The 26,361-nt window shown below is 47.4% G+C and overlaps 1 protein-coding gene and 1 long non-coding RNA gene across 3 annotated transcripts; one reads left to right on the top strand and one right to left on the bottom strand.

Annotated features, from left to right (window-relative positions):
- Positions 1–45: 45 nt before the first annotated feature.
- On the bottom strand, positions 46–4,829 carry LOC139177979 (uncharacterized). The gene is made up of 3 exons (XR_011562391.1): positions 4,596–4,829; positions 2,923–4,194; positions 46–930 (listed from the first exon to the last, which is right to left on the bottom strand). It is a non-coding gene; the product is annotated as an uncharacterized lncRNA (long non-coding RNA).
- BNIP1 (BCL2 interacting protein 1) lies at positions 4,115–23,419 on the top strand. 2 transcript variants are annotated; one of them, XM_070774527.1, is made up of 6 exons: positions 4,115–4,246; positions 6,390–6,482; positions 7,730–7,821; positions 11,210–11,311; positions 12,932–13,050; positions 22,402–23,419. In XM_070774527.1, the coding sequence occupies exons 1-6, from the start codon at positions 4,163–4,165 to the stop codon at positions 22,548–22,550; spliced, it is 639 nt and encodes a 212-aa protein (XP_070630628.1). In that variant the 5' UTR covers positions 4,115–4,162; the 3' UTR covers positions 22,551–23,419. The 2 variants fall into 2 exon arrangements, with proteins under 2 accessions (XP_070630628.1, XP_019838610.2); XM_019983051.2 differs by lacking the exon at positions 22,402–23,419 and adding an exon at positions 16,587–19,489.
- The last annotated feature ends 2,942 nt before the right edge of the window (positions 23,420–26,361 follow it).

Consider the following 26,361-nt stretch of genomic DNA (forward strand, 5'->3'; position numbering starts at 1 on the left):
CCTTCAAAGTAAGCCACTGCAACAAAATTCTGAACTAGAGACAGCAGTGAACTCTTGATAGCACTGCCCCTCTCTTGGTGTAGTGTACAAAGAGCTAACATTTTTTAACACTTAGAGCTGATTTTTCAACTTGCTAGTTAAATTTTGTTACTACGTAGTAGTATTTATTGACAGAAACACATTCTTTATAGTTTAGAACATAGTTTATCCTTATTTCTTCTTGATTCTCTGGCCACGTGAGTTCTTTGAGGGAAATAAAGTATTTTGAGGCTTGCCTGACTTAAGCTTTTGTATGTGTGTTTCATAATTCTCAGTAAATCCCAAGCTTGGCTGAGCGTGTACATAGAACCCTTAAATCCGTGGACCTGAGTGAACCTCACTGCAGCAATGTGCCTTCAGCCGACAAACATTCGTTTAGCAGTTACTCTGTGAAGACTTGTGCTAGGTACTGGCTGGAAAGAAATTAAGAGACCTCCAGGAATATTCAGTTTGCTGAGGGAGGCCACATGGTCTGAACAGGACCACAGAACAACACAAGAGCTTTACACACGCAAAGGGTTCTAGGCACATCACTACGGAGGACATTACCTCAAGGACACTGGTACCACATCCAGTGGGGGTGTTGAGAGGATTGACAGGCTGTGCTCATGATATCCCTGGTCCCTTGAAGAAGCCCTTTTTGCTTCATTTGAGTGATAGTGATAGGCAGTCAGGAAGCAGAGTGGACACAGCCCCTCATGGACTGGTTCTGCTTGCAGGCTTAACCTCACAGGAGCCTCTGTCGAGGTCTGGGCATTTGAAGGAGCTGGGTGAGGTGAGCCCTTCAAGTAGAGCTCTTAGGAAACTGAACCTTCTGTGGGTAGCGTGCAGTGAGATGGGTGGTTCAGTTGTTCCTCCTTGCCGACACTGATTTCAGAACCAGGAGAACACCTTAGCCAGAGAGAAAAACATTAGTTCGGAATTACTTTCATGTCCCAGCTGAAAGGTTCAGAATAGGAAGAAAGCATTAGAAAGCTCTGGAAGGCTAGGGCAGCATTTGTTAAGCCGCTGCTAGGTGCTTTTACATCAGGGAAGTCACCTGCTGCTTTCTGTGACCAGTCAGGTAGATGATCATGTCCATTTTACAGAAAAGTCAGACTAGACCTAGACTAGACTGGTGTGGAGTCACCCCAGACCCAACTTACATGGTACAGAACTCTTAATTCAAATGGCAGTCTGCTTGCAGCATTCAAGAGGCCATGCATACTCTCCTGTAAGCGACCAGGCCAAGTCACAGGCAGTATTTGGATGGTTTTCTATGTAGGAGGGAGACCGTGGGCTTAGGATTTGAAAACCAGAAAGAATTAAAGCCAAAACCTAGTAGATGTAGTAGCCAAAAGCTAGTCTCAGGATTAGGTAAAGGTGATGAGAGCAAAACAGCATTGGCAGTAGTCGGTGATGGGGAGTGCAGGTCACCAAATTGTATACCTATCCTGCAAAGATGGTCTCTAGCTAAAGGGCTTAGAATTGAGTCTTTTTTATTAGAAGGGAGTGTGTGGGAGCATGGAGAAAAGAGCTGTGTTTTCTTCTGTAACTGCCTCATGGAGATGCAGTTGGCCACCGTTGGTTGCAGAGGAATTTCCCTCAAGAAGCACGATGGGAAAGGGCCCAAGATCACGTGGGCCCATCTACTACATGCAGAGTTTGGGTTTCTTCACTGTCTTAAATAGGGAGCTTCTACTTGAGAATCCAGAACGTTTGAGTGACTTGAAAAACATCAACCTCAGTTTCTTTTAAGGGTTTTAATCTTAAGATGTTGCCAAGAATGAACCTAACAGAAAATGTTAAAGCTCTATGGAAAACATTAAAATACTACGAACGACACAGAAGAAGACTTGAACAAATGGAAAGATAGACGAAGCTGTTAAACAGGAGCAGTCAATGGCATACAGCTGTCAGTCTTCCTAAGTTAAAGTAACAATTTAGTGCCATCCCAGTGAGACATAATACAATTAAAACTAAAGTTCACATGGAGAAAAAAATGGGGTGCCTGATCCTAACATTAAAGCACATTAAACTGTATTAGAGCTGTCATTATGGTGCATGAATGAATAGGTCAAGAGAATATAATGGAAAGTACAGAAGTAAATTCAGATGTAAGAATTTATATGGTAAATACAGCATCTGAAACCAGTGAGAAAAAGATGGATTGTTCAGAAAATAGTGATGGAACAACTGGGTAATCCTCTGGAGAAAGTAAACTTGGCTCTATATTTCACACCATAAGCCAACACATACTTCAAAATGGGTAAAGATCTAAATGCAAAAAAATTCAAATAAAATTTTAAGCCCAAAATACCATAAGCCAAGTCAAAATTCTATTGACTAAGATAAAGCTATAGCTCTGGGAGCTGATACAAAAAAATACCAACAACCTAATAGAAAAATGAGCAGATAGTAAAATAAAAACAGTTTTCAGTTCATGATAAGAGAAATGAAAATTAAAAGATGGCACTTTTCACTTGATCAAATTGGCAAAAATCCTCGTGTTTGTAAAGACACCGTGTGTGCAAGGCTGTGAGAAACCAGGCATTAGTACCGCATTGCTCTTGGGAGTGTAAATTGATAGAACCTCTGAAAAGCAATTCGGTAGCATGTATCCAAATTTTAAAATGCATCTATCCTTTGACCTAGCAATTCCATTTGGGCTGGGCAAGTCATTAGTCTCTCTGTGCCTGTCTCCTTATCTGTAAGAAGTGGATAATTCTACCTCACAGGGTGGTTATGAGAGTTACATTAGAATGATAACACAACACTTAGTTCAAAGTGGCTGGCACAAGGGAAGTGCTTCAAAAGTATCAGTACAGTAAGAGCAGTCATGTGCGTTGCATTCTTACCACGTACCACATTACTACACTGTGCTTGGTGCTTTTCATGTATTACCTCATTTAGTCCTCCAGTCAATGCTGTGATCGCCGGCAGTTAGCCTCTGAGGAGACTGAAGCACAGAGAGATGAAGCGGGTGGTCAAGCAGGATTCAAGCCAGGGCAGATGCCCAAGATGCGATGCACAGCCAGTCTATTGGATGCGGTGGTGTGATGAACACTTCAAGGGAGGGTGTTCTCTCCAGGACTAGACTTCCAAAAAGAGCTTGAAGAATCCAGAAAGGAGACAGGGCTGGTGGGGTGATTGATGCCCTTGAGGTCCAGCTAAGAATCTTGGACAAGTTAATAATAAAAAATGCAATGAGCCTCCATCTGTTGAAGGTTTGTTCTTAATTATTTCCATTAAGTAATTTAAGCTTCCCTGGTGGCTCTAAAGATGGTAAAGAATCTGCAATGTGGGAGACCCAGGTTCAATCCCTGGGTCGGGAAGATCTACCTGGAAAAGGAAATGGCTACCACTCCAGTATTCTTGCCTGGAAAATCCCATGGGCAGAGGAGCCTGGCAGGTTACAGTCAGTCCATGGAGTCACAGGACTAAGCGACTCACTTTTATTTCCATTAAAAACTACATTAATCCATCAAAGCTACTCCAGCAAAGTCCATTTATTAAAACCAATTGCACACAAAAGGGAAACGCCTGGAGTCAGAGAAGGGGTGTAAGTTGGAATGTGACTTGATCAGTTGCACATTTTAGAACGATCCCTCCAACCGTGGGCTGAACTGACAGGAGTTGTTAACCCTAGCAAACTGCCTTGAATTTCATACATTTTAAAAAGTAATGATAACATTTGTCATTTTTTTCTTTCACGCCACAACTTATATTCATTGTAGAAAATACGAAAAATACAAGAAAGTTAAAAGGAATATAAAAAATTGTTTAATTCCACCTTCCAGAGACATACCAATGGATAATTTTCTTCCAATCTTTCCCCTCCCTGTGCAAAAAATATGCAGTCATTAGAATGGCTGATGGGCAGAATATGGGGAGACGCCCCTGTTAAAGCGTCCTGACAATTCCCTCCTTTCTTTCTCTACGTCTTCTAGGTCCACGACAAGAGGCCGGCTGATTTTTCCCACGTGTCAGCCAAAGGCCACAGGACTTGGCGCCGCCACCCTCTCTCCCCTCAGGCCCGGTCTCTAGGGGGCGCTGCCGCAAGACCCGGAGGCTAAAAAGGAAGTCGGTACGAAAACGCGTTGGAACTTGGGCTCCGCGGCTTCCCGTAGCCGGCATTTCCAACATGGCGGCTGCCCAAGATGTCCACGTCCGTATCTGTAACCAAGAGATTGTCAAATTCGATCTGGAGGTGAAGGCGCTTATTCAGGTACTAATGCCCAGGATCCCCGCCAGGGTCCAGTAGCCCTAAATCCAAGCTCAGCTGGCCTTCTGTGAGCTCAGCGGTCTCACTCCCCAGCTTTCCCCACTTGGTCATGTCTCCGAGGCCACTGGCCCAGCTCCCTGCCCACTACCCCTCAACTGTCTCGCCCCTTGGCCCCGTCCCCTCCATCCCCTTGATCCTTGGCCTTGGCATTCCGTACGACTGCCGTTAGCTCGCCCTCTTCTAGGACACCCCCTCCTCTACCTCCACTCCTAACTGGGCTTCCCCTATGTGGCCGCTTCCCTACACACCCCTGGCCGTCACCTCGCCACCCCCAGCCGGCCTCAAAACATACCTGTCATCCTGCCTGGCCCCGCCTTCTGACCCCGTCCTCCCCGTCCTCTAGTAGCGTCCTGTAGGCCATCAGCCTCGCCCCCTGCTGGTCTGATGCCCCGCGGCCCAGGAGGTACTGGGTGAAATGAACGTGACCTAGACCGGAGTTGTGATGTTGTAAATGAGGAAGGAGTCTGTCTGAGCAGAAAGTAGATAATGGCAAAACTGGGACACGGACAATGAAAGTCATCCTAGAGAAAACTCTTGGCGTCTACTTCGTTTAACTGATGGGGGATTGAGATCCTTTGCGTAAGCCAGTTAAGGGTTGAAGGTAATAGTTCAATAAACCAATTGGCATAGGCAAGAGTTGGGAATGTAAAAATAGTTCCTTTAGTTTATCAAAAAGAAACCGAAAGTTTTAAATTTTGCTTTTGGGCAAATGGTTTCCATTTCCAGCAATGTTACTCAACCTTAGGTGGTAAGTAAGAGTCTTCATCTAGCTGTGGTAAAAGGTGAAGGAAAGTAAGCTCCCCATGGAAATCAGGTGCAAAATAAACCAAATTAATAGCCATTAAGTGTTGCATGGAACTGTGATTTAATGAGTAATCTAGAGAACAAGAACAACTTGATACAAACATTTAAACTTTTTGAACTTCACGTTTCCCATGTATAAACTACAAAACATCTGGGCCAATTCTAGAAAAATTAATTTAGGATTCATAAAAATGAAATTGGCTTTTCAGGTGATCTAAATTGCTTCAGCCCCATTTTGCACTCTCTAAGATTCACTCTCTCCTGAAGAGAACAATTGATTACAGCTAGATTTAGCACATCCTTACAGTGGCAACTCCTGCTAAGCCCTTTATGTGGGTACCTGGTCATGAAGTGGGTAATGATGGGGAAACAGACACAGAAGCCTCAGTAACTTTTTCAGGATTATACATCTGATAAATTGCTGCAACTAGAATTTGGATCCACGTAGTCTGGCTCTAGGGCCTGCCTTACCTGGCCCTGGTAATTCTGAATGTCCAGAAACAAATTCTAAATCTACATTTGAACATGTCTGTAAACTGATTTATAATATTAATAGATGGTTTGTAAAATTAGATCAAGCAGTTAATCTTAAAGAGGTTCGTCTTGTCATGTGCCAAGAATATAGCATCGCTCACTTTTAAGTTGGAAAGACCTAAAGTTATAGTACTCTCTCAGGTGTTCATCCTTGTCAGATATGCAAGCTGCTTTAAGTCTTTCATAATGGCTGGGTGGTGTTCCGTTAAACGTCAAGACTTATTAGTTCCTTAGTTCGTTTCTGTTTTTAAAAACTTATTAATTTCTGGTTGCATGGAGTCTTCGGTGCTGCACATGGGCTTTCCCTGATTGTACAAGTAGGGGCTGCTCTTTGTTGCAGTGCCTGGGCTTCTCGTTGCTGTGGCTTCTCTTGTTCCGGAGCATGGGCTCTAGGACCCACAGGGCTTCGGCAGTTGCAGCAGGCAGGCTCCGCAGTTGGGGTGTGCGGGCTTAGTTGCTCCACAGCATCGGATTTGCTATCCGCTGTACCACCAGGGAAGTTGCACTGTTGTCTTTCTGCTTATGCTTCAATGTTACTCGCTCTGACTTAACTCCAAAAAGGGATGAAAAAAATGTAAATTATAATGCTTCTGCTTGTGTTACAGAGGTAAACACCAAAGATTAGGGTGAATTACAGCCAGTAGGTCCAACTGAGTTGTGGTCTAAGCCAACTCTCACATTGTACAGCCGGTGTCATTTCCTCTCATTGCCTTGAGAAAGGCCCGTTCATCTCTTCAATGTCTCCTAGGATATTCGAGATTGTTCAGGACCATTAAGTGCACTTACTGAACTGAACACTAAAGTCAAAGAGAAGTTTCAGCAACTGCGGCACAGAATACAGGTGAGTGAGTGCGGAGCTGGGATGCTGCGCCTGGGGAAAGAAGAGAATGTGCACTGGAGAGGTTTTGCAAATGTGTTAAGTTAATGATTTGTTTAAAATCTAGATTCTTTAATGGAGTGTAAACTCGATGACAGCAGGACTGCTCCTGGTGTTCGCTGCATATCCCTCGTGATGTACAGATAGAGCACCATCGCTGAGTGGAAGAATGGGCGTGTGGGAAGAAGGGAGCGAGGGAGGCAAGGTGGGGGAAATGGAAGTTCTGTCACAGAGAACTAGAGAGAGTTCTGGATGAAAAGAAAGTGAGGTCTGCTGTCCCTCACTGTGGCGGATGGCTGTGTCCTGGTGTTTGGTTATTTTGGGCTCTGAGTCTTTCTTTTCAGAAGGCCTTACCTATGGGGCTTTTGTGCGACCTGGGTTGAATGTAAGTCTCTTCAGAGGTTTTTGCATTTGCTTTTGCCAGGTCTCCTGGGATTACCACAGGTCTGGGAGCACTTTTTATGTTCGTTTCTCCTTGTGGAGATTCTTGAACCACTCAGGGAGGATGAACTTGCCTTGCCCCATGTGAGGGGAGTGCCATGGTTATAATTGGGAGAGACATTTATATCCCTCTAGCCAGATCCCACAACAAAAAACTCCACAATTTCTCTGTGCTGGTTGACAGACATTTTCCTAGCTCACCTTTTCACTGAGGGTATTTGCATCCCTTTGTGCTCCTGGCTTTGCAATGGTCTTAGTTCCAGTTCCCAACCTCAGGTGGCCAAGGCTTCGTTTTCTGTCCCCACATGGACTTGAAAACCGTGTTTGCCCCTCAGTCTAAAATGAAATATGTACCAAGGTTGAGAGCATGTAGAAACAGATAGCAGTGTGTTACTTCCATCGTATCTCAGAGTGGGATCAGAAGGCTCCTATGTTATTGTAGTTTTTTCCCTTTTCCTTTCAGGCATGTCCTGGATTGCAGGAACACATCTCCTGCTCCAGGGCAGCCTCACACCCCTCATAGGAAGACTGCTCTGACTCGTAGTTCCTTTCTCATTTTGAGGTCTTGAGGATGGTCTTTTCTTTCCTTTTACACAGCTATCCATGTAAAAGGGTGTTTGTTGTGTATGAACCAGTCTCCTGTTGGTATGAGTCTCCTGTTCTAGGCGGGCTTTCGAGTGCTGCTGCATAACTGGCAGAAACAGAAGTGCTGTCCAGTGTTTCATTACCTTTCAAAATCATTTTAACTTAGAGCTGATTTCCTCCCAAAGGAGCTCGAGCAGTCGGCTAAAGAGCAAGACAAAGAGTCAGAGAAGCAAGTTCTGCTCCAAGAAGTGGAGAATCACAAAAAGCAGATGCTCAGGTGGGTGGGGCCTGGCCTCCTGCCAGTGGCCGCTGCTGGGCCGCCTGCTCCCAGTGAGGCTTGTGCCTCAGTTTGCCTAATAAACCTGCCGAAGCTGGGGGGTGAGCCAGGGCTCTTGGGTAGGTGGGACTGTGCATAGTGTGCAAAAGCGTATTCAACATTAGGCCGTGTTTTATATTTTTAAAAAAGCAAAAAATTGGTTGCTTTTGTAATAGAAGGTCCTTTTTAACCTAAAGAGAATTGGTAGCAGAAAAAGTCCACCAAAGGTGAACCTACTTAAGACAGACCAAAACGTAGGAAGTTACGAAAAATTAAATAAGCTTATGTTAACTAGAATTGAAGTTTTCATTGCAGCTGCATGCTAATCCTTGATTATATAATTGAAGTGTATGCTATTTCTTGGTGTTGAATTAGGGGACTTTTCCAGCAAAGCCGTCTGACAGCATGAAACAGTACCTGACCCTTCACAGTTGCTGTTCCCACGACAGTCAGAAAGAGGGTTGTTACTGCAGAAATGTTAGAGGTCCCCATCAGCGTTTCTAGATCCTTCTCTTTTGAAGTCCCTGTCCTGTCCTCGTCCTCATAGGTTTTCTCTTCATCTTGTTACCTGGTCTTAACTTTGTCACGTCTGTATTTGTCTACAGCTTTGGGACTTCCCTGGTGGCTCAGACGGTAAAGCATCTGTCTACAATGCGGGAGACCCGGGTCCGATCCCTGGGTGGGGAAGACCCCCTGGAGAAGGAAATGGCACCCCACTCCAGTACTCTTGCCTGGAAAATCCCACGGACAGAGGAGCCTGGTAGGCTGCAGTCCATGGGGTCGCAAAGAGTCAGACATGACTGAGTGACTTCACTTGCACTTTGTGTCTGATTTGAGTGATGCTCCAGCATCATCCTTGCTGACAGCAGCTCTGTTTATAATGCCCAGCTGTCAGGAGGACAGAGACTGACGAAGACACGGGCACGGTGGAGGCTCTTGTGAGGAGGCAGAGATGTGTGGGTGGCGACCAGTGATACTTTGGGTCATGATGGCTTTTGTTTCCCTTGCCACCATGGGGGCTCAGTTATAAGGACTGAGTAAAGAGGACTCCTTGTGTAATATCTATCAAGTTACACCAGCAAAACCACCTCAGCATGGGTTTAAAGTTGAGTGTGGCCATTCAGGATGTCTAATTCCAGGGTGGAAGAGAGAAAGCAGTAAATTAATACTTGGGCAGTTGCATGTCGAAACAGTACTTGTGCTTACCTGGATTATGGTGCTCGTCACACTGTACAGTAAATACTTTGTTTGTCTTTCTCCCCAGTAAATATGAGTCCCTGAGGACAGGCTCACTCATCTCTGCATTGCAGGGCCCAGCAGAACGCCCTTGTAAACAGTTAAAAATGTAGTTAATTCACGTGTGAGCCAGCATCGTAGATGCTGGCCAGGCATCAGAGAGCTCATTTGAACATTCTCAGCTCAGAGGTGCTATTCAAAACTCCAGCCTATCAGTTCGTGGACTCTCGTTTGCCTTTCTAAATATTCTGGAGGTTAGCACAGTTGATTTGAGCCAGCTGTGTAAGAGCTCTAGCACATGAGTTTGCTTCTCTGAGGAGCCCAGTTAACTCTAGTCCATCAACAAGGGTCTCACTGTAGTGTAAGTTGGTGCAGCCACTATGGACACCAGTATGGAGGCTTCCCAGAAAACTAAACACAGAGTTACCATATGATCCCGCAGTCCCACTCTTGGGGATATACCCAGACAAAGCTGTAATTCAAAAAGATGCACGTACCGCTGCGTTCAGGTAAAGAACAACACTGTTCGCAGCAGCCAAGGCATGGAAACACCCGACATGTCCGTCAAGAGAGGAGGGAGGAAGAAGAGGTGGCGCGTATGTGTAACAGAGCACCACGCAGCCATGAGAAAGTCTGAGCTGATGCCATGTGCAGCGACACGGACGGACCCAGAGGTTAGCACGCTAGCAGACAAGTCAGAAGGAGAAAGACAAACACCATCTGATACGTGGAATCTAAGCTACGGCCCAGTGAACATAGCTATGAAACAGATACACACTTACTCACAGAAAGATCTGTGGTGGCCAAGGAGGAGGGCAAGTGGGGGAGAGAAGGACTGAAAGTTTGGGGTTAGCAGATGCAAACGACTGTATATAAGATGGATAAGCAACAAGGTCCTGCTGTCTAGCACAGGGAACTATATTCGATATCCTGTGATAAACCATACATATGGAAAAAATATGAAAAAGAATATATGTATAACTGAGACACTTTGCTTTTCAGCAGAAATTAACACAGCATTATATATCAACTATATGTCAATAAAATATTTTACACACACAAAAAACAAAGACCCCCCTCCACTCTAACTTCAGGAAACTGTTTACTAATTTGAGTCATCACAAAGATCAGGTAAAGAATGTGAATAAATCACGTCAGACCAGGCCCTGCTAGTACAACGTGTTTGTGTTGTCCACTATTGCCTGTGGTTTCTTAAGCAGGCGTCCCCAGCCCTTAGGCCTCAGGCCAGCACCAGTGCATGACCTGTTAGGAACCAGGCCACACAGCACTGAGTGGTGGGCAATTGAACAAAGTTTCATCTTTATTTACAGCCGCTCTCCAGCACTCGCATTACCACCTGAGCTCTGCTTCCTGTCCCAGAAGTGGCAGCATTAGCTTCTTAGAAGAGCACGAACCTTAACCCTAAAGTCAAGGTGGAGTACCCTGAGATTGCCCCAAAATAGAAGCAAGGTGCACCCTAGTGTAATGCACTTGAATCATCCCAAAGCTACCCTCCATCCCCACTGACCCATGGGAAAATCGTCGTCCACGAAACCAGGCCCTGGTGCCAAAAAGATGGGGGACCACTGGTGTAAAGAACAGCAAACCTTGAAGAAATATTGAAGAAAACTGTCTTATACTGATTTTTCTACTTCCTACTGCCTATATTGATCAAGCAGCTAATGGGTCAATAACTGTTGTCCTGGGTATTGGTGATACAAAGATGAACGAGGCATGGTTCCCCAGGAGCAGAAGCAAGCCGCAGCACGGGCAGAGCAGTAACGTGTAGGAGACCGAACAGGGCCGCGTGCGCCCAGCTGGGCAGTTTGGATGTTACCTTTAGTGGAGCCGTTGCAGGCTGTAAACACAGGGATGCTATGACCAGGCTTCTCACTCTGGCTGCCCTGGGGGAAAGGGGCTGTTATGGTTGGTAGGAGAATGGAAACAGCTTCTGGGGCAACCAAGAAGAGGAAGTGGTGGGAGGGCTGATGGACTCTGGGCTACACACAGGTGGCCTCCCCATCACTCCCTGGCTGGAAGACTGCTGTGACTTGAACTGACTGACAGCCTGTTGGCATCAAGAGAAACTCACACATGGCTTTTATAATTCCAGCAATCAGACCTCATGGAGGAAGGCTAACCTCACTTGCAAAATTGCGATCGACAACCTAGAGAAGGCAGAACTCCTCCAGGGAGGAGACCTGTTCCGGCAAAGGTATGTGTCTTGTCTTTCTGGGTTTTGATGACAGAATAGACAGCAGTTGGCAAGGTGCAAAAGCTACTGTGGGGAGCCCTCTCTTGTTTTCAGCATAAAATTGATATTTTATAAGTAATTTTTTTTAACTATAAAAGAAATACATTCTTATTTTTAGTAAATTGGTAAAATGTGAATCACAAAGTGAAAGCACGAATTGTGTTGTTCACAACTATTTTGATATATTGCCTCCTTTCGTTATTTTTTCTTCCATATTTTTTATAAAGTCAGTATGGTACCATACATTATCTGGTCCCATCACTTCATGGCAAATAGATGGGAAAACAACAGAAACTGTGACGGACTTTATTATCTTGGGCTCCAAAATCACTGTAGAAGGTGACTGCAGCCATGAAGTTAAAGATGCTTGGAAGAAAACCTGTGACCAACCTAGACACCATAGTAAAAAGCAGAGACATTACTTTGTCAAAAGGTCTGCATAGTCAAAGCTATGGTTCTTCCAGTAGTCATGTATGGATGTGAGAGTTGGGCCATAAAGAAGGCTGAGCACCGAAGAATTGATGCTTTTGAACTGTGATGTTGGAGAACTCTTGAGAGTCCCTTGGACTGCAAGGAGATCCAGCCAGTCCATCCTAAAGGAAATCAGTCCTGAATGTTCATTGGAAGGACTAACGCTGAAGCTGAAGCTCCAATACTTTGGCCACCTGATGCAAAGAATTGACTCATTTGGAAAGACCCTGATGCTGGCAAAGATTGAAGGCAGGAGGAGAAAGGGATGACAGAGAATGAGGTGATTGGATGGCATCACCGACTCAGTGGACATGAGCTCAAACTCATGTTGAGCTTGCCTGGTGTGCTGCAGTCCATGGGGTCGCAAAGAGTCGGACACAACTGAGCAACTGAACTGAACCGAACATTAAATATAGTCTCCTAGTCTTCACTTAGTATTATTATCTTCACAAAGACTTGCCTGTTTTTTTTAAAAAGCTCTTTATAACTAATCCTCTGCTTGTGTGTGTTTATATTTCTTGTTATGTCAGTACTGTGAATAACACACAAGGGCACGTCAGTACGTAAAGCTTTGTCCACATTCTGTATGTTTCCTTTGGAGAGATTCCCAGGGATGAGATTATTGGGTCAAAGGCATGAACATCGCTAAGGCTCCTAATACATATCGCCAGTTGGCTCTCAGAAGGAGCACCAGTGGACGTTCCTACCAGCAGTCTTCAAGTGCGTGCTCTCGCCATGCCCTTGCCACCATTTTGCGTATGTGCTGAGTCACTCAGTCATATCAGGCTCTTTGTGACCCCATGCACTATAGCCTGCCAGACTCCTCTGTCCATGGACTCTCCCAGGCAAGAATACTAGAGTGGGTTGCCATTTCCTCCTTGAGGGGGCCTTCTCAACCCAGGGATCGAACCCGCTTCTCCTGAGTCTCCTGTGTTGCAAGTGGGTTCTTCAACACTGAGCCATCAGGGGAAGTCCTTTGCCACCATTAAGTATGACCATTTAAAAAACATGTGCTGATTCGATAGATTAAAAAGTGGGATCTTGTTTGAATCCAGGGCTTTCTTGAGCCGGGCTTTTGTTGACATTCCTCCTCCTACTCTGTACTTCTAGGAAAACTGCCAAAGAGAGCCTGGCCCAGACGTCCAGCGCCATCACAGAGAGCCTCATGGGGATCAGCAGGATGATGTCCCAGCAGGTCCAGCAGAGCGAGGAAGCCATGCAGACGCTGGGTAAAGTCAGGCCAGGCCTGCAGTGGGAGGCTGCCGCCGGGCTCCATGGCCCTCACCCCTGGGCTCCTCCACCTCTGCCCTCATCTGCCCCGCCTTCACTGATCTGTGTGGCTTCTCTCTTCTGTGACAGCTTGGTCTTACCCATTTGGGATGCACTGCTCTCATTTCCCTTTTTGGTTTTTATAGTTGTACTGAAAGATCCACACACCCCATCAAAATGTTCGGAAGAACTCCCAGGCGCTCTCCTGGAGAGTGGGTGCCAACAGGCCTGGAGGAAGGGCTTGGCAGTCTGTTTTTCATTTCGGGCTCTGGGGACCCTTCTGGCGAGGCAGAGAGATGATCAGTTATTGGCTGCCTGCTGGTCTACTAGGACACCCACTTACAATTGTACTCCCCAGTGTTATTTTTCCTGTGAGCTCCTTTTATTTATATATCTGTATATATATTTTTTACTTTTTGGCTGTGCTGTGTAGCATGCGGGATCCTAATTTCCCTACTGGGGATCATACTCACGCCCTTTGCAGTGGAAGCGTGGAATCTTACCCACTGGACAACCAGGGAAGTCCTGTGAGCTCCTTTTGAAAGATACAGTCAGAAGCTGAGCTTCTTGAGACCATCTGGTTCTCCCCAGCAGCTTTCCCAGCATCCTCCCTATAGGAAAACAGAGGCAGAGGGTTTACTCTGAGACGCCTTTGGAGGAGTCGCACAGAGATGAAGGTAGAGAGCCGGGGACACGAGTCCCAGGAGCCACCACCCAGCTGTGGCCGTGGCCAGCTCCTGGCCAGCCTCAACTCTGTCCTCACCCTGCCCCCGTTTCGATTACTTTGAAGCAAATCTCAGACACCATCCATATAAATGCTTCCATATATCTTTCTAAAAGATAAGAGACTTTTGAAACAAGAAACAAAAAAACAATACCACCATCACCCCTAGAAATTATCTGCATTTTGAACCACTCTTTTGTTTGTTTCCGTGCACTATCGTAACAGGCAGAAGCAAAAAGAAAATCAAGGCGCTTGTCCCTGAGGTCACTGCCTGTGTTTGAAACTTCTCTGGGCATTTGGGCTCGGAACCAGCTGGGCACCTCTGAGAGTGCACTGGGGCCACGGCCCAAGGAGAATGTGAGAGGGAGGAGCCCGCCTGGCCTTGGAGTGCAGGGCTTTTCTGCTCTCATGTGAGTAACAGGCACCCAGCCCAGCAGGCGGATCAGAAACTGGCCGTAGAGTTACGTGCTGAGAAGGGGGTACAGATCCTGGTGGTTTCTGGGGTGTTGAGGGTTGTTTTTGGGGCACACGTTATAGGTGAGATGGCCATCGAAGAACGGTTATTAATCCTTGCCTTGTGACGCATAAATTCAGCTTGATTTAGAAATCTATTAGGACTGCAGTTTTTTGTCTTTTTTTTTTTTTTTTTTTAAGCCCATTAAGGATATGATGTCTGGAATTTGCTGCACAATTGTAGGGGGGCCACAATTGTTTGGGGGTCTTGCAGGGACAGGATTACCAGGGAGTTGATGGTTCTTGGGTATGGGCAGTGGCACATGGCAATTCATGATTCTATTCTGTCTGCTTTTGTGATGGTTAAAGTTTTCTGTAAAGAAAGTTTAAATGGAAAAGCCAGTTAGATTTTTACTTCAGAGAGTCTTGGGCTTTCAGCGTGGCAGCAGGCATGGAGAAAGAGGATGAGGGGACTTCTGTTGCATGAGTGTTTGTTTGTACCCCTGTGCTTGTCAAGCTACTGCTCTCTTTCCTCTCGTAATTTATTTGCTTGCTGCTGCTGCTAAGTCGCTTCAGTCGTGTCCGACTCTGTGTGACCCCATAGATGGCAGCCCACCAGGCTCTCCCGTCCCGGGGATTCTCCAGGCAAGAACACTGGAGTGGGTTGCCATTTCCTTCTCAGTGCATGAAAGTGAAAAGTGAAAGTGAAGTCGCTCAGTCGTGTCCGACCCTCAGCGACCCCATGGACTGCAGCCCACCAGGCTCTTCCATCCATGGGATTTTCCAGGCAGGAGTACTGGAGTTGGGTGCCATTGCCTTCTCCAATTTATTTGCTTACTGGCTTGTAATTTTGTAAAAGGTAATATGAATGATGTAGTTAAGGGAAAAACCCTCCAGGTCAGCACTGTCCCATAGAAACATCATGGGAGCCACATACTTAAAATTTTCATTAGGCACATTAAAAAAAGTAAAAACAAATATATGATTGTAATATATTGCAATATATTACAAATGTATATGATTGCAATATATTACAAATATATTGATTGTAATATATTTATTTCAATATGCAATTCATAGTGGAAGTTATTGAGAGAGATTTTACATTCTTCTTTTTTCACACGGAATCTCTGAAATCGTGTGGGTATTTGCCTATAGGGACATCACGGTTTGGATGGGGCACATTTGACTCCCTCAGGGGCCGCGTGACTTGTTGCAGTCAGCACCGGCTGCACAGCTCTGGACGGCACAGGCGGGAACAGCTCTGCCTTCAGACCTCCCGGCCTGCTCCCCAGAGGCGCCCACTGCTCCCGGTTTGTCTCGTAGCCTCTGAGACTCTCCAGCGTGCATAGCACAAGCAGGTGTTAGTTATCCCCTCCTTTGTCACATAAATGGAAACATCTCACACGCTGTCCTTCACACCCAGCCTTCTCACTTGACAGCGTTTCACTCCGGGGATATCCTGATGATGCCCTGTTAGGCTTAATAGAGCAGTCTTGCCAGGTAAGCCTTCCCCAGGTGTCAGGCCTAGTAACCGGCACTCCGGTTCGTTTGTCACATGGGCACAATGAACCTTAAGGGGTGCATACCTCTTCGCAGGTTTCCCAGGGGGCTGGAGCACAGGCATCATGTGGCCTCTTCGCAGGTTTCCCAGGGGCTGGAGCATGGGCATCCTGTGGCCTCTTCGCAGGTTTCCCAGGAGGCTGGAGCACGGGCATCATGTGTTTAACACTACAGCCAGCGTCCCTGGGCTAAAGGACTGGCTTGTATGAGGGCAAGTGGCAGGGCCCAGGACACCCCAGCTCTTTCACGATCCTGTGAAGAGCAGATCTGACCAGCAGGCGTCCTGGCAGGGTGCACCTCGCAGGTGCAAAGTCCTGTCCCCACAGAGACCTCACAGTGCTATCCACAGTCCCCTGGGTTAGTTTTGTGACCACCATTTCTTCTCAGCAGTGCCTGCCTCCTCCAGAAAGTGGAGGTTGGTGGTGAGAAAAGGAACCGGTGTCTGCCCTTTTCCCTGTTGGTGTCCACGTTGGGAGGAGGTTTAAGGTGTCAGGTTAGGAGTCCTCCCTAGTTAGGGCCCTGTGACAATGTGTGTCAGCAAACCTCATCCCTCTCTGAGCTGGATGGAACCCAGGGAGCTGCCTCTCCTTGCCCTGTCCTTGTTCTGTGCTCCTCTGCACTGCCTGTCTTCACATCTTTTGCTCTGGCTCGGGAACTTGCTCCCAAGCGCAGTGTTACACTGGGAACCCAGCCAGCAAAGTCTCTGGGTTTGGTGCCATACAGTTTCTGAGTCATGCTCCCTCCCTCTTGTTTCAGTTAATTCTTCACGGACTATCCTGGATGCAAATGAAGAATTCAAATCCATGTCAGGGACCATCCAGTTGGGACGGAAGCTCATCACAAAATATAATCGCCGAGAGCTGACAGACAAGCTTCTCATTTTCCTTGCACTGGCGCTCTTTCTTGCTACAGTCCTCTATATTTTGAAAAAACGGCTCTTTCCGTTTTTGTGAGATCTGAGAGCTGCCGGCTTCTGCCCTCTGAACTCTGCTGTCAGGGTCTGGCCGCACTCCTGAACTCTGGCCCCAGCCTGCTTCAGGTGCTCAGCAGGTGAGATGGAGACACAGCCCCGAGAGTTTCTGCAGGTGGCTGGTGGACGGGCTGAGCAGAGGACGAGGAGGGAGCCTGTCATCGGGACCCTGAGGGACACCAGGAGCCCTCACGCACTGTGGGTGCGGCCACGTGGGACACCCAGGCGGCCCCCAGGATTTGGTGTCCCTCCCATGCCCCTCCCCTGCAGCCTTAATGCCAGATCTGGAGGAGGAAAGAGAAGAGGGGGAGAAGGAGGATGAAAACATCCATTCCTTGAATAAAGTTGACTGTATTTAATAGCATGAAATGCACTTGGTTTTCTAAGGCATTCCTCTGGGAATTCATGTGCCTGTTCTTGAAGTCCAGCTATCTAGAACTTGAACTCAGATCATTCACTTCTTTGCTCAGCAAAGAATTTTTAAGCAACAGCCACACAGAGACAGAGTGTTCTAGAGGCTGCCATGGTCCCTCAACGAGCAAGACAGACAAGATCGCGCAGGCCCTCAGCAAGGAGGGTGCACGTCCGCTGGCGGCGGCTCGCGGCAGCATCTGAAGAGGCCAAGGCGGACGCCCCCTCTGCGCACAGTGGCTGGGGGTGCGCACCGTCTCAGGGGCTGGCCCACACCTTTCTCTGTGAGGGCGAGGGCTAAATATAACCCGGAGAGTGAAGCCAGTGATAAGCTGGGGCCTGTCTGGGCCTGAGTTCTGTTGAGACCTGGCGGGTAGCAGGGCCCAAGCTAGGCCCGGCTGGGAGACGTTAGTGTCTCCTTGTGCTAAAGGCCTGGCTGACCTCACCCACAAGATCCCAGCCTCCCCACTATTTATAGCCCCAGAGGCCCTGGGAGGGTAATGTGGGGGCAGAGGAGAAAGTGGAAAGAACGTGTGCATTTGAACCTTTTGAGTCTTGGTTATGCTGCTAAGAAACCACATGACCATGGCAAGTTGCCTTAGGCCACTCAGCCTCAACCTCCCTACCTGGGCAGTGGGGGTGATGGTCCACATATAGATGCTTGTGGAGTCCATTTGAGAATCACACAAGAATGCAAAGTAGCAAGTGCCGCTTCTGTCTGACTGAGCCACAGGCTTCCCAGATGCAGCCACTGTCAGGCCTCTGGGCCCTGAGAATTCCTGAAGCAAACAGCTAGGTTCTCCAGGGGAGGCTGGCCTGGGCGTCAGAAGTTCTGTTTGCATCTGTTTGAGCAGAGGGTGTCAACGTTAAGGCCTCCGTTATGAAGTGTCAGATCATCCTGGGACCAAGTTATGAGAGATGGGCTGCACGCCCCAGACTGACTAGTGTACTGAGTGGGTTCTGAGTTACAGTGTGTGCACAGTTTATATATATCATCCTTAAACAGCTCCCGGCCCAGAAGCTGCTCAATGTAAGTTGTGCACGCGTGTGTCTTATTTATAGTCAAATTAAAGCTGAGACTAAAGCACAGATGGGAAATTCCCACTCAGATTCCAGCTGTAAGTGCAGCAGATGGATGTGATCATTTTAGGATTGTCTTGTCTTAACGTTTTTCTTTACTCCTTCCCACTAATTGTCAACATCCTCTTCACGATATGTAAATGTGTGGGCTGTGTACTCCCTAAAATTCTGCCTTTGATACGTTATTCCTCTTCTTGCCTCCTGAAAATAGGGTTGAATTTGACCCAGTTTGAAACGCCTTCGACAGCATGTCTTGCAACCCCCATCAGCCAGCCTAACTTGTCCCCAGTGGGGCTGGCGGTGCCGGAGGCCGCGTCTCCATGTTCAACCAGGAGGGGGCAGTGCTCACATTTCATGCTTACGGTCTTGCTGTAGACTATTTCCATTCATCCAAATGAAATGTTATTGTATATCTATTTTTAAACAAACATGCAGATGAACAAAGTTCACCTGTATAGTCTTTGGAAGACATTTCACGCATTACCTTAATTCACTTTTTAATTTTTAATTTTTTTTTTAATTAAAAAACTTAAAACACCAAAAACATTTTGTATTGGGGCGTAGCCGATTAGCAGTGTTGTGATAGTGTCAGGCGAAGCGCGAGGGGACTCAGCACACATACACCTGTACCCATTCTCCCAAACCCACCTCCATCCAGGCTGGCACGTGTTGAGTGGTTCCATGTGCTGTACAATAGGTCTTTGTTGGTTATCCATTTTTAACAGCAGTGAGTACATGATGTTCCCAAAGTCCTTAACTATCCCAAAGTCCTTAATATAAGGCAAGCTTATATTTACTCTGCTGAGCCGATACTCATGGTATTAAAAGTATTAGAACAATCTTCAAGGGATTGTTTATTCAGGTATTTACTGAACACCTCCTTTGTCCCTGGCATTGTGTTAGGGATATTCAGTGAACAAAACAAAGGTTCCCTGCCATCTTGGAACTTGTAGCATGGGGTTGCCAAAGAGGAGAGGTAAGGGAGGGGCACAAAGGAGGGGTATAGGATTAACATGCAAACTGCTGTGGATGAAGTAGGTAAACAAGGATATCGTGTATAGCACAGAGAATTACAGCCGTTACCTTGTAATAAAATGGAGTGTAATCTGCAAAAATACTGAATCACTATTCTGTATACCTGAAATTAGTAGTATTAATATCTGAACATACTTCAATAAAAAACATACTAGATAAGTTATTCATTGTGTTAGAAAATAAGTGTTTTGGGAAATGTGGCACTAGCTAATGGAGATTTGGAAAGCGGGGAGGGAGGGAAGGTTTGGAATATTAAGCAAGGGGGTCACAGTTGGCCTCACTGAGGAGGCAAGGTTTGAGCAGAGTGAACAACTGGGGGAAGAAGGCACCACTCAGGGACCATCTAGAGCAAAAGACTACAGTAAGAGCATCTGTGACATTGTGATTTTTAATAAGATACAGAATATATTTGAATATATTCAATATATTGAATATCTTCATCATGTTCCTGGCACAGAACTCCTAAAACCATAGGAATGTGTTCTGAAGGAGAGTGATAAAATTGTCTTGTTATGTTCATAAAGTGACTTGGGAAAGCACTAAGGATGGAGTTGGTGACCAAGGGAACCCAATCACATGATCAGAGAGTTGGAACTCTCAGCCCCACCCCTGACCTTCAAGGATGGGAAAGGAGCCAGGGATTGAGTTCAGTCACCCACTGCCAGTGATTTAATCAACCGTGACTATGTAACGAAGCCTCCATAAACCCAGAGGATGGGATTCAGAGAGCTTGCAGGTTGGTGAGCATCTGGAGGCTGAGGGGAGAGGTGCGCTTTGGGAGAGCAGGGACGCTCCAGCTCAGGTGCGCCCAGGCCTTGCGTCTCTTCCATCTGGAAGCTCCTGAGCCACATCCTTTTATAATAACTGGTGCTGCTCTTGTAAATTAAGTATTTCTCTGAGTTCTGTGAGCCACACTAACAAACTGTCAGACCCAAGGAGGAGGGGTTCCTGGGAACCTCCCATCTGTAGCCTGTTGGTCAGAAGCAGAGGTGATGGACTGGGCTTGTGGTTGCAGTCAAGGTGGGGGTGGTGGGATGGGGCCGGGAGGAGTCCCAGAGGACTGAATACGGGAGATCTGACGCTATCTCCAGGTGAAAAAGAAGTGCAACTGTTAGTGCTCAGTTGTGTCCGACTCTTTGTAAGTCTATGAACTGTAGCCCTCCAGGCTCCTCTGCCCATGAGATTCTCCAGGCAAGAATACTGGAGTGGGTAGCTGATGGAGAATTGCTTGATCTGGGTGGGCGGGGGGGGTGGGGGGGCGGAATTGGACCATGACTGGCAAATGTGGTGACTAGCAAGGAAGTCAGCATGGCTACAACAGAGAGTGAGAGGGACCGGAGTGAAAGGTGGTCAGAGAGACAGGGGGAGACAACCGTGACTGCTTTGTAGGTCACTGCAAGGATTGGCCTTGTACTCGAAGAGACATGGGGAGTCATCATGGGGCTTGGAGCAGAGGAGTGGCTTCATAGGACTTATGTGTTGATAACAAAATGAAAGGGATACTGAGGACTTCCCTGGTGGTCCAGTGGCTAAGATTCAGATCCCCATGCAAGGGGCCCTTGGATCCCAGATGAGGGAACTAGATCCCACAGGCTGCAAATAACAGTCCACATGCCGCAACTGAAGATCCCGCATGCTACAATGAAGAGTGAAGATCCGTGTGCTGCGGCTAGGACCTTGCAACCAAATAAATCTTAAATGTTTGTTTGAAAAAACAAAAGTGAAGGGGACACGGGCAGGGCAGGGAGACCAGTTCGGTGGCCAATGGCGGCTACCCTGGGGGCAGGTGATAGTGGCGTGCACCTGGCCAACAGCATGGAGGTGGTGAGAGGTGGTCACATTCTGGGTGTATTTTGAAAGGAGAACCAACCCAGCTGGACAGGGTTTCCTGAAGGAATGGATATCATTTTTGAAGGAAGGAGAGCAAAGAACTCTGAGATTTTGGCCCTGAGTAACCAAAAGAGGAAGGCAGGCAGGAGATGGACACGTTGAGATGTGTCAATGAAACCGTTTGTCTCAGACTGGGACTTGAACACAGGTTCTGGGACTTGAACCCAGCCAAAATCCATGGTACCTGGTTTCAGGGCCTAATAAAGCTCATGTTCTTGACGTCTCATCATAGAAAGAATTCAGTGAGGGACAAAGTGATAGGTAAGAAGTGTAGTTATTCAGATTGGGAGAGAAGCACACTCCACAGCACGCTCCATCGCAGCGGGTGAGAGCGGCAGAAAATGTGGGGGGGTTAGTTCTTATAGGCTGGGTAATTTCATATGGTAATGAGTGGGAGGGTTATTCCAACTATTTTGGGGAAGGGGTGGAGATGTCCAGGATTTGGGCCACCACCCACTCCTTAGTCTTTTGGCAGTGCCTTGGAACTGTCATGGCGCCTCTGGATGTGCCATTTCACTTGCTGATTCCGGATCAAGGTTTGGCTTGTCTGCCATTCGTGGTCCCATTTGATTCTAATCAGTTCATGTTGTGTCCTTGGACTAGGTCATTCTTTCAAAAGTTGTGCCCTACATAAAGACACCCAGGTCAAAGTGACAGATGGCAGGTTTGGAAATCTTCCATTTGGAAATCTCTGGCACACAGAATTTAAAGCCATGAGGGTGGATGAAATCACCCAGAGACCTAAGTACAGACAGAGAAGAAATAAGGATGAAGAGAAAGGAGGAATCAGCAGACAGGGACTGACAGAGATGACCAGCGACAGAGGAGGTGCTCTGACCAGCTAGATTTCTCGGAGTCTACCTATTCCTTTAATCCTCCAAACAGGAGATCTTCCGACCTTCGGGAATCTGTATTTTCATCACTGTCTCCGTTGCTGTTGTCACTGTTGTGGTCAGCATCATCCAAAGCACCTACTGTTTGTTGAGCTCCCCGCGTGTGTTAGGGCCCCGAGGACTGCACAGGAGTGGAGGCCCTGCCCTTCAGGACAGCACAGAATGGCAATGAGGCCGGTGTCCTGGGTGCTGGTTGGGGGGACCTGTGCAGGCAGAGGGCATCCCTCTGGAAAAGACATGGAAGAGTTGGTTTCCCTCTTGAGCCATTGCTTTGTCTTTCTCTTTTCTGCAGACTTCTGTGACACGTCTCCTCAGCTCCCACTCCCCAGGCTCCTTCGATCTGTCTTCTATTATGAAGAATTGATGCTTTTGAACTGTGGTGTTGGAGAAGACTCTTCAGAGTCCCTTGGAGTGCAAGGAGATCCAACCAGTCCATCCTAAAAGAGATCAGTCCTGGGTGTTCATTGGAAGAACTGATGCAGAAGCTGAAACTCCAATACTTTGGCCACCTGATATGAAGAACTGACTCATTTGAAAAGACCCTGATGCTGGGAAAGATTGAGGGCAGGAGGAGACAGGGATGACAGAGGATGAGATGGTTGGATGCCATCACCGACTCAATGGACATGAGTTTGAGTAAGTGCTGGGAATTGGTGATGGACAGGGAGGCCTGGTGTGCTGCAGTCCATGGGGTCTCAAAGAGTCAGACTTCACTGAGCAACTGAACTGAACTGAACTGATTGCCATCATTCTCCCCAAAACAAGCTCTGCTAAGGTCATCGGTTATCTCCAGGCTGCTGGTCTGAAGGTGTTGCCCCGCCTACCTCCTCAGCATTGGCCAGCACTCCTTGCATCTTCCCAGAGACCTCCCGCCTCTGTGACACACCCCTCTCCATTTTCCTCGTCCCTCCTTGGCCACTCCTGCCTCCTCTTGCTTTATCTTCTATTCAGCCTAAAGTGCTGGCTTGGGTCTTCCTCACGCTCGTTCGCTACCTCTTCTCAAAGGCAAGGCCATCCACCCATGTCCTCGGAGCTGTCACTGTCGTCTAGAGGGCATCATCAAGGATTCCGGAAACAGACTATGAAAAAGAACATGTCGTGTATACAGCAGGAACTGAAGCAGCACTGCAACCAACCCCAACAAAATAAACCTTTAAAAATAGTGTAGCACAGGGCACTATGCTCAGTATCCTGTGATTAAACCATAACAGAAAGGAATATGAAGAAGAATATATGTGTAACCGAGTCACTTGGCTGTACAGCAGAAATGAACACATTGTAAATCAACTACACCTCAATAAAATACATTTGTTAAACTTTTAATAAATAAGATTCAAAAGTAGAAAAAGGTTTTCAAAGCTTTATCTCCACTCAGGTGAGCTCTGGACCCCGTCACCTTCATTCAGACGTCCCTGAGGTCCCCACCTTGGCCCAGCCCTGACCTCACCCTCCCAGCACAGCCTGGCTCTCTCTAGGCTTCCCTGTGTTTCTGACACCCTTCCAGTTGCTTTTCCCATCAGCAAGCGCCTCTCCAGAACACCTCTTCCCACTAGCCCAGGAGATGGGACTTTAATTCAACAGGCACAAGTCCCCATGACGCTGAAAGTCGGCCTCCATCCGTTGTGTGAGTGAGTTTAGGGGGTCAAAAAGGCCCTGCTGGAGGCAGTCTGGCAGGGTAGCTCAATTTGGCGATGCTTCTAAGGAAAAGAGATGTTTTTAAAAAGATGTTAACATGTAAAATCAGCTCCATTTTCTTCCTTGGCAGTGGTGGTCTCCCCTGGGGCCCGGCCTGAGGGTTTGTCCAAACTTGTGTTTCTTCCCTCAGCAAGGGGCAGAATAAAAATAGCTGGGGGCTAATCTAAGAGATACCAGGCGGGAGTCTCAGCCATGCTGTCGGGAATGAAGGGCTGCAGGCTGGGGTGAGGGGAGGCGGGTGTTGTCACCCTCTTCTCAGTACCCAGCAGCAAAGCCCCAGGGCCTGCGGTGTCAGTGCACCACAGCGGGGGTGGTCAGAAGGTGAGCTGCCCTCTCCCTGGCAGCGGTTGCCCCTCTGTGGTTCCCTCCTCTGGAGCACAGGGACAGCCAACAGCGCAGACCTCTCTTAGGGGCACTGGGAGGATTAAAAGACAGAACTCAAGCCAAGAGCTCACAGCATAACCTCAATGGCCACTGCATCCACTCCCTTTTCTCTTTGGGACTTTATTTTGGGGGAAATGGCGCTTAGGCCAAGAAGTGAATGCCGGGATTGACAGGGACTCAGGACCAGGGATGGAGCAGATTTTCTCAAATGGGCAAGGGCTGAAAGTGGGACAGAGCAGACCAGGGCAAATTCGTCATCTTTCCTAATCCATCTAGAAAACAAAAGTCAATGGGTAGAATTAACTCAGTGTAAAATGTTCTCTTTTTTATTATTAAGTCTTTGCTCTTCACCTCCTCCCCCAAGAGGTGGTTTTTTTTTTTTTTTTTTTTTTTTGCCCTGGATGAAATGAATCCATAGAATAGCCAATGAATATGGGTTGAAAATTGAGGAAATGGCCCATCAGTTTTAATCTGACAGCTTGACTGGTATGAAAAACAGAGTGCTCCTGACAGAAGTGTTAGCACTTCTCAGAAGGGTATTCCTGGTTAGCAGTCCACAGCACTTCCGGGCATTCTCTGCCTCCATCCAAACAGGTTTCGAAACCAGGGGATCTGAGGACTAAGGAGGTGTCTCATTAGACTCTGCAAGCTCTGACTGCCTTCCTGAATGACCTCATCCGCCCAGTTGATTCCAGAACCTTCCTGCATGTGAATGCTGGCTACACTCTTCTGGGTGCCGAGGACTGAAGGGTAGGATTCCACCTGCCTTGCAGAGCCTGCAGCCTGTCGGAGACAGACCTGGAGCCAGACAGAGTAGCAGGTGGTGAGTGTCCTAGAAGGGGCCCCCGAAACCCTGGGAGCAAAGTGACAACTCTCTTAGACTGCTTAGAAACAGCCAATGGCAGTCAAAATAAAATTAATGGTAAGCAATTATAAAGAGATCCAAAAACAATATTTGGTCAGGTGTTTATGTTTATGTTCTGTAATTTCCTGGTGGTTTAGACGGTAAAGCGTCTGCCTACAATGCGGGAGACCCAGGTTCAATCCCTGGGTTGGGAAGATCTCCTGGAGAAGGAAATGGCAACCCACTCCAGTATTCTTGCCTGGAAAATCCCATGGACAGAGAAGCCTGGTAGGCTACTGCAAAGAGTCGGACACGACTGAGTGACTTGACTTTTACTTTTATGTTCTGCAGTGGTGATGATGTTAATAAACTTACTGACTGCTTACTTATTTTTTCACTTAATCCAGGAATTCTATAAGGTAGGTAGTGTTATCATAGCAGAGGTGATTAAGACCCAGAAAGGACCAGAAACATACCCCAGATCACACAGCTAGGAACTGATGGATCTAGGGTTCAAATCAGGCAGTTGGGCTCCAGGGCCTCTGGAATTCTCTCAACAGCAAGAATAAGGGAGACCAAACAATATGGGTAGAGGGTCTCGCCGCTCTGTCTTGATGCGGACCCCACCCAGCAACCACAGAGATCTAAAGGGAGGGGTTGAGGGGTGAGGATCCCTGCTGACCTGGGGTTGGCGAGGGGCATTTAGGAGCAGGGCAGTCACCTAACCTTTTGCTTAGGTGGGAATTCACTGGCTCATAAAACATGGAGAGTGGCTTTAATCACACCTGGATTCAGGTGCTCTAATTACAATGTTAGGAACTCATCTCCCTGTTTCTCTCCATGTTGGCTTTATTCTCAAGGGGACTTGCCTGAGGTGGCAAGTCTCCCTCTTCCTCCACAGGCAGCTTCAGACTTACATCCTCTTAGCTTGGAACCCCAGAAGAGAGGGCCTTTTCTTTAAGAGTTCCCGAAAATCCCTGCGTTGGTCCCTGCCCTCATTCTTGCAGCCGAGGGGGCCAGATGTCCTGACTGGGCAGATGTCCTGACTGGTCAGGCCCAGCACGGGGGTGGAGACAACCCTGCTTCCACCAACCACAGAATGGAAGGCAGGAGGGGTCGGTTCCCACCAGGAAATCATGGGGATGCTTAAGAAGGGGTAGCTAGTGCAGGGCGGATTCCAAACCTTGGGATGTAGTGATGGGGTGCAGCTGAGTGTTCAACCACCCAAGGGCCGGCCCCGTCCAGATTCCCTTAGCTAGGAGTTTCACCCCAATTAATGAAGGCTGTCTGTGGGAAGTTTCTGGTCGGTGGAGGCATGCTTTCGTCAGA

This window comes from Bos indicus, chromosome 20, assembly GCF_029378745.1.
Source record: "Bos indicus isolate NIAB-ARS_2022 breed Sahiwal x Tharparkar chromosome 20, NIAB-ARS_B.indTharparkar_mat_pri_1.0, whole genome shotgun sequence".
NCBI classification, from domain to species: Eukaryota; Metazoa; Chordata; class Mammalia; order Artiodactyla; family Bovidae; genus Bos; species Bos indicus.

Bases quoted from the DNA above. Each gene is read 5' to 3' on its own strand.
- BNIP1 (XM_019983051.2), top strand. From the start codon at position 4,163: ATGGCGGCTGCCCAAGATGTCCACGTCCGTATCTGTAACCAAGAGATT. The intron at 4,247-6,389 runs GTACTAATGCCC...AATGTCTCCTAG, and splicing joins AGGTGAAGGCGCTTATTCAG to GATATTCGAGATTGTTCAGG. The intron at 11,312-12,931 runs GTATGTGTCTTG...CTGTACTTCTAG, and splicing joins GGAGACCTGTTCCGGCAAAG to GAAAACTGCCAAAGAGAGCC.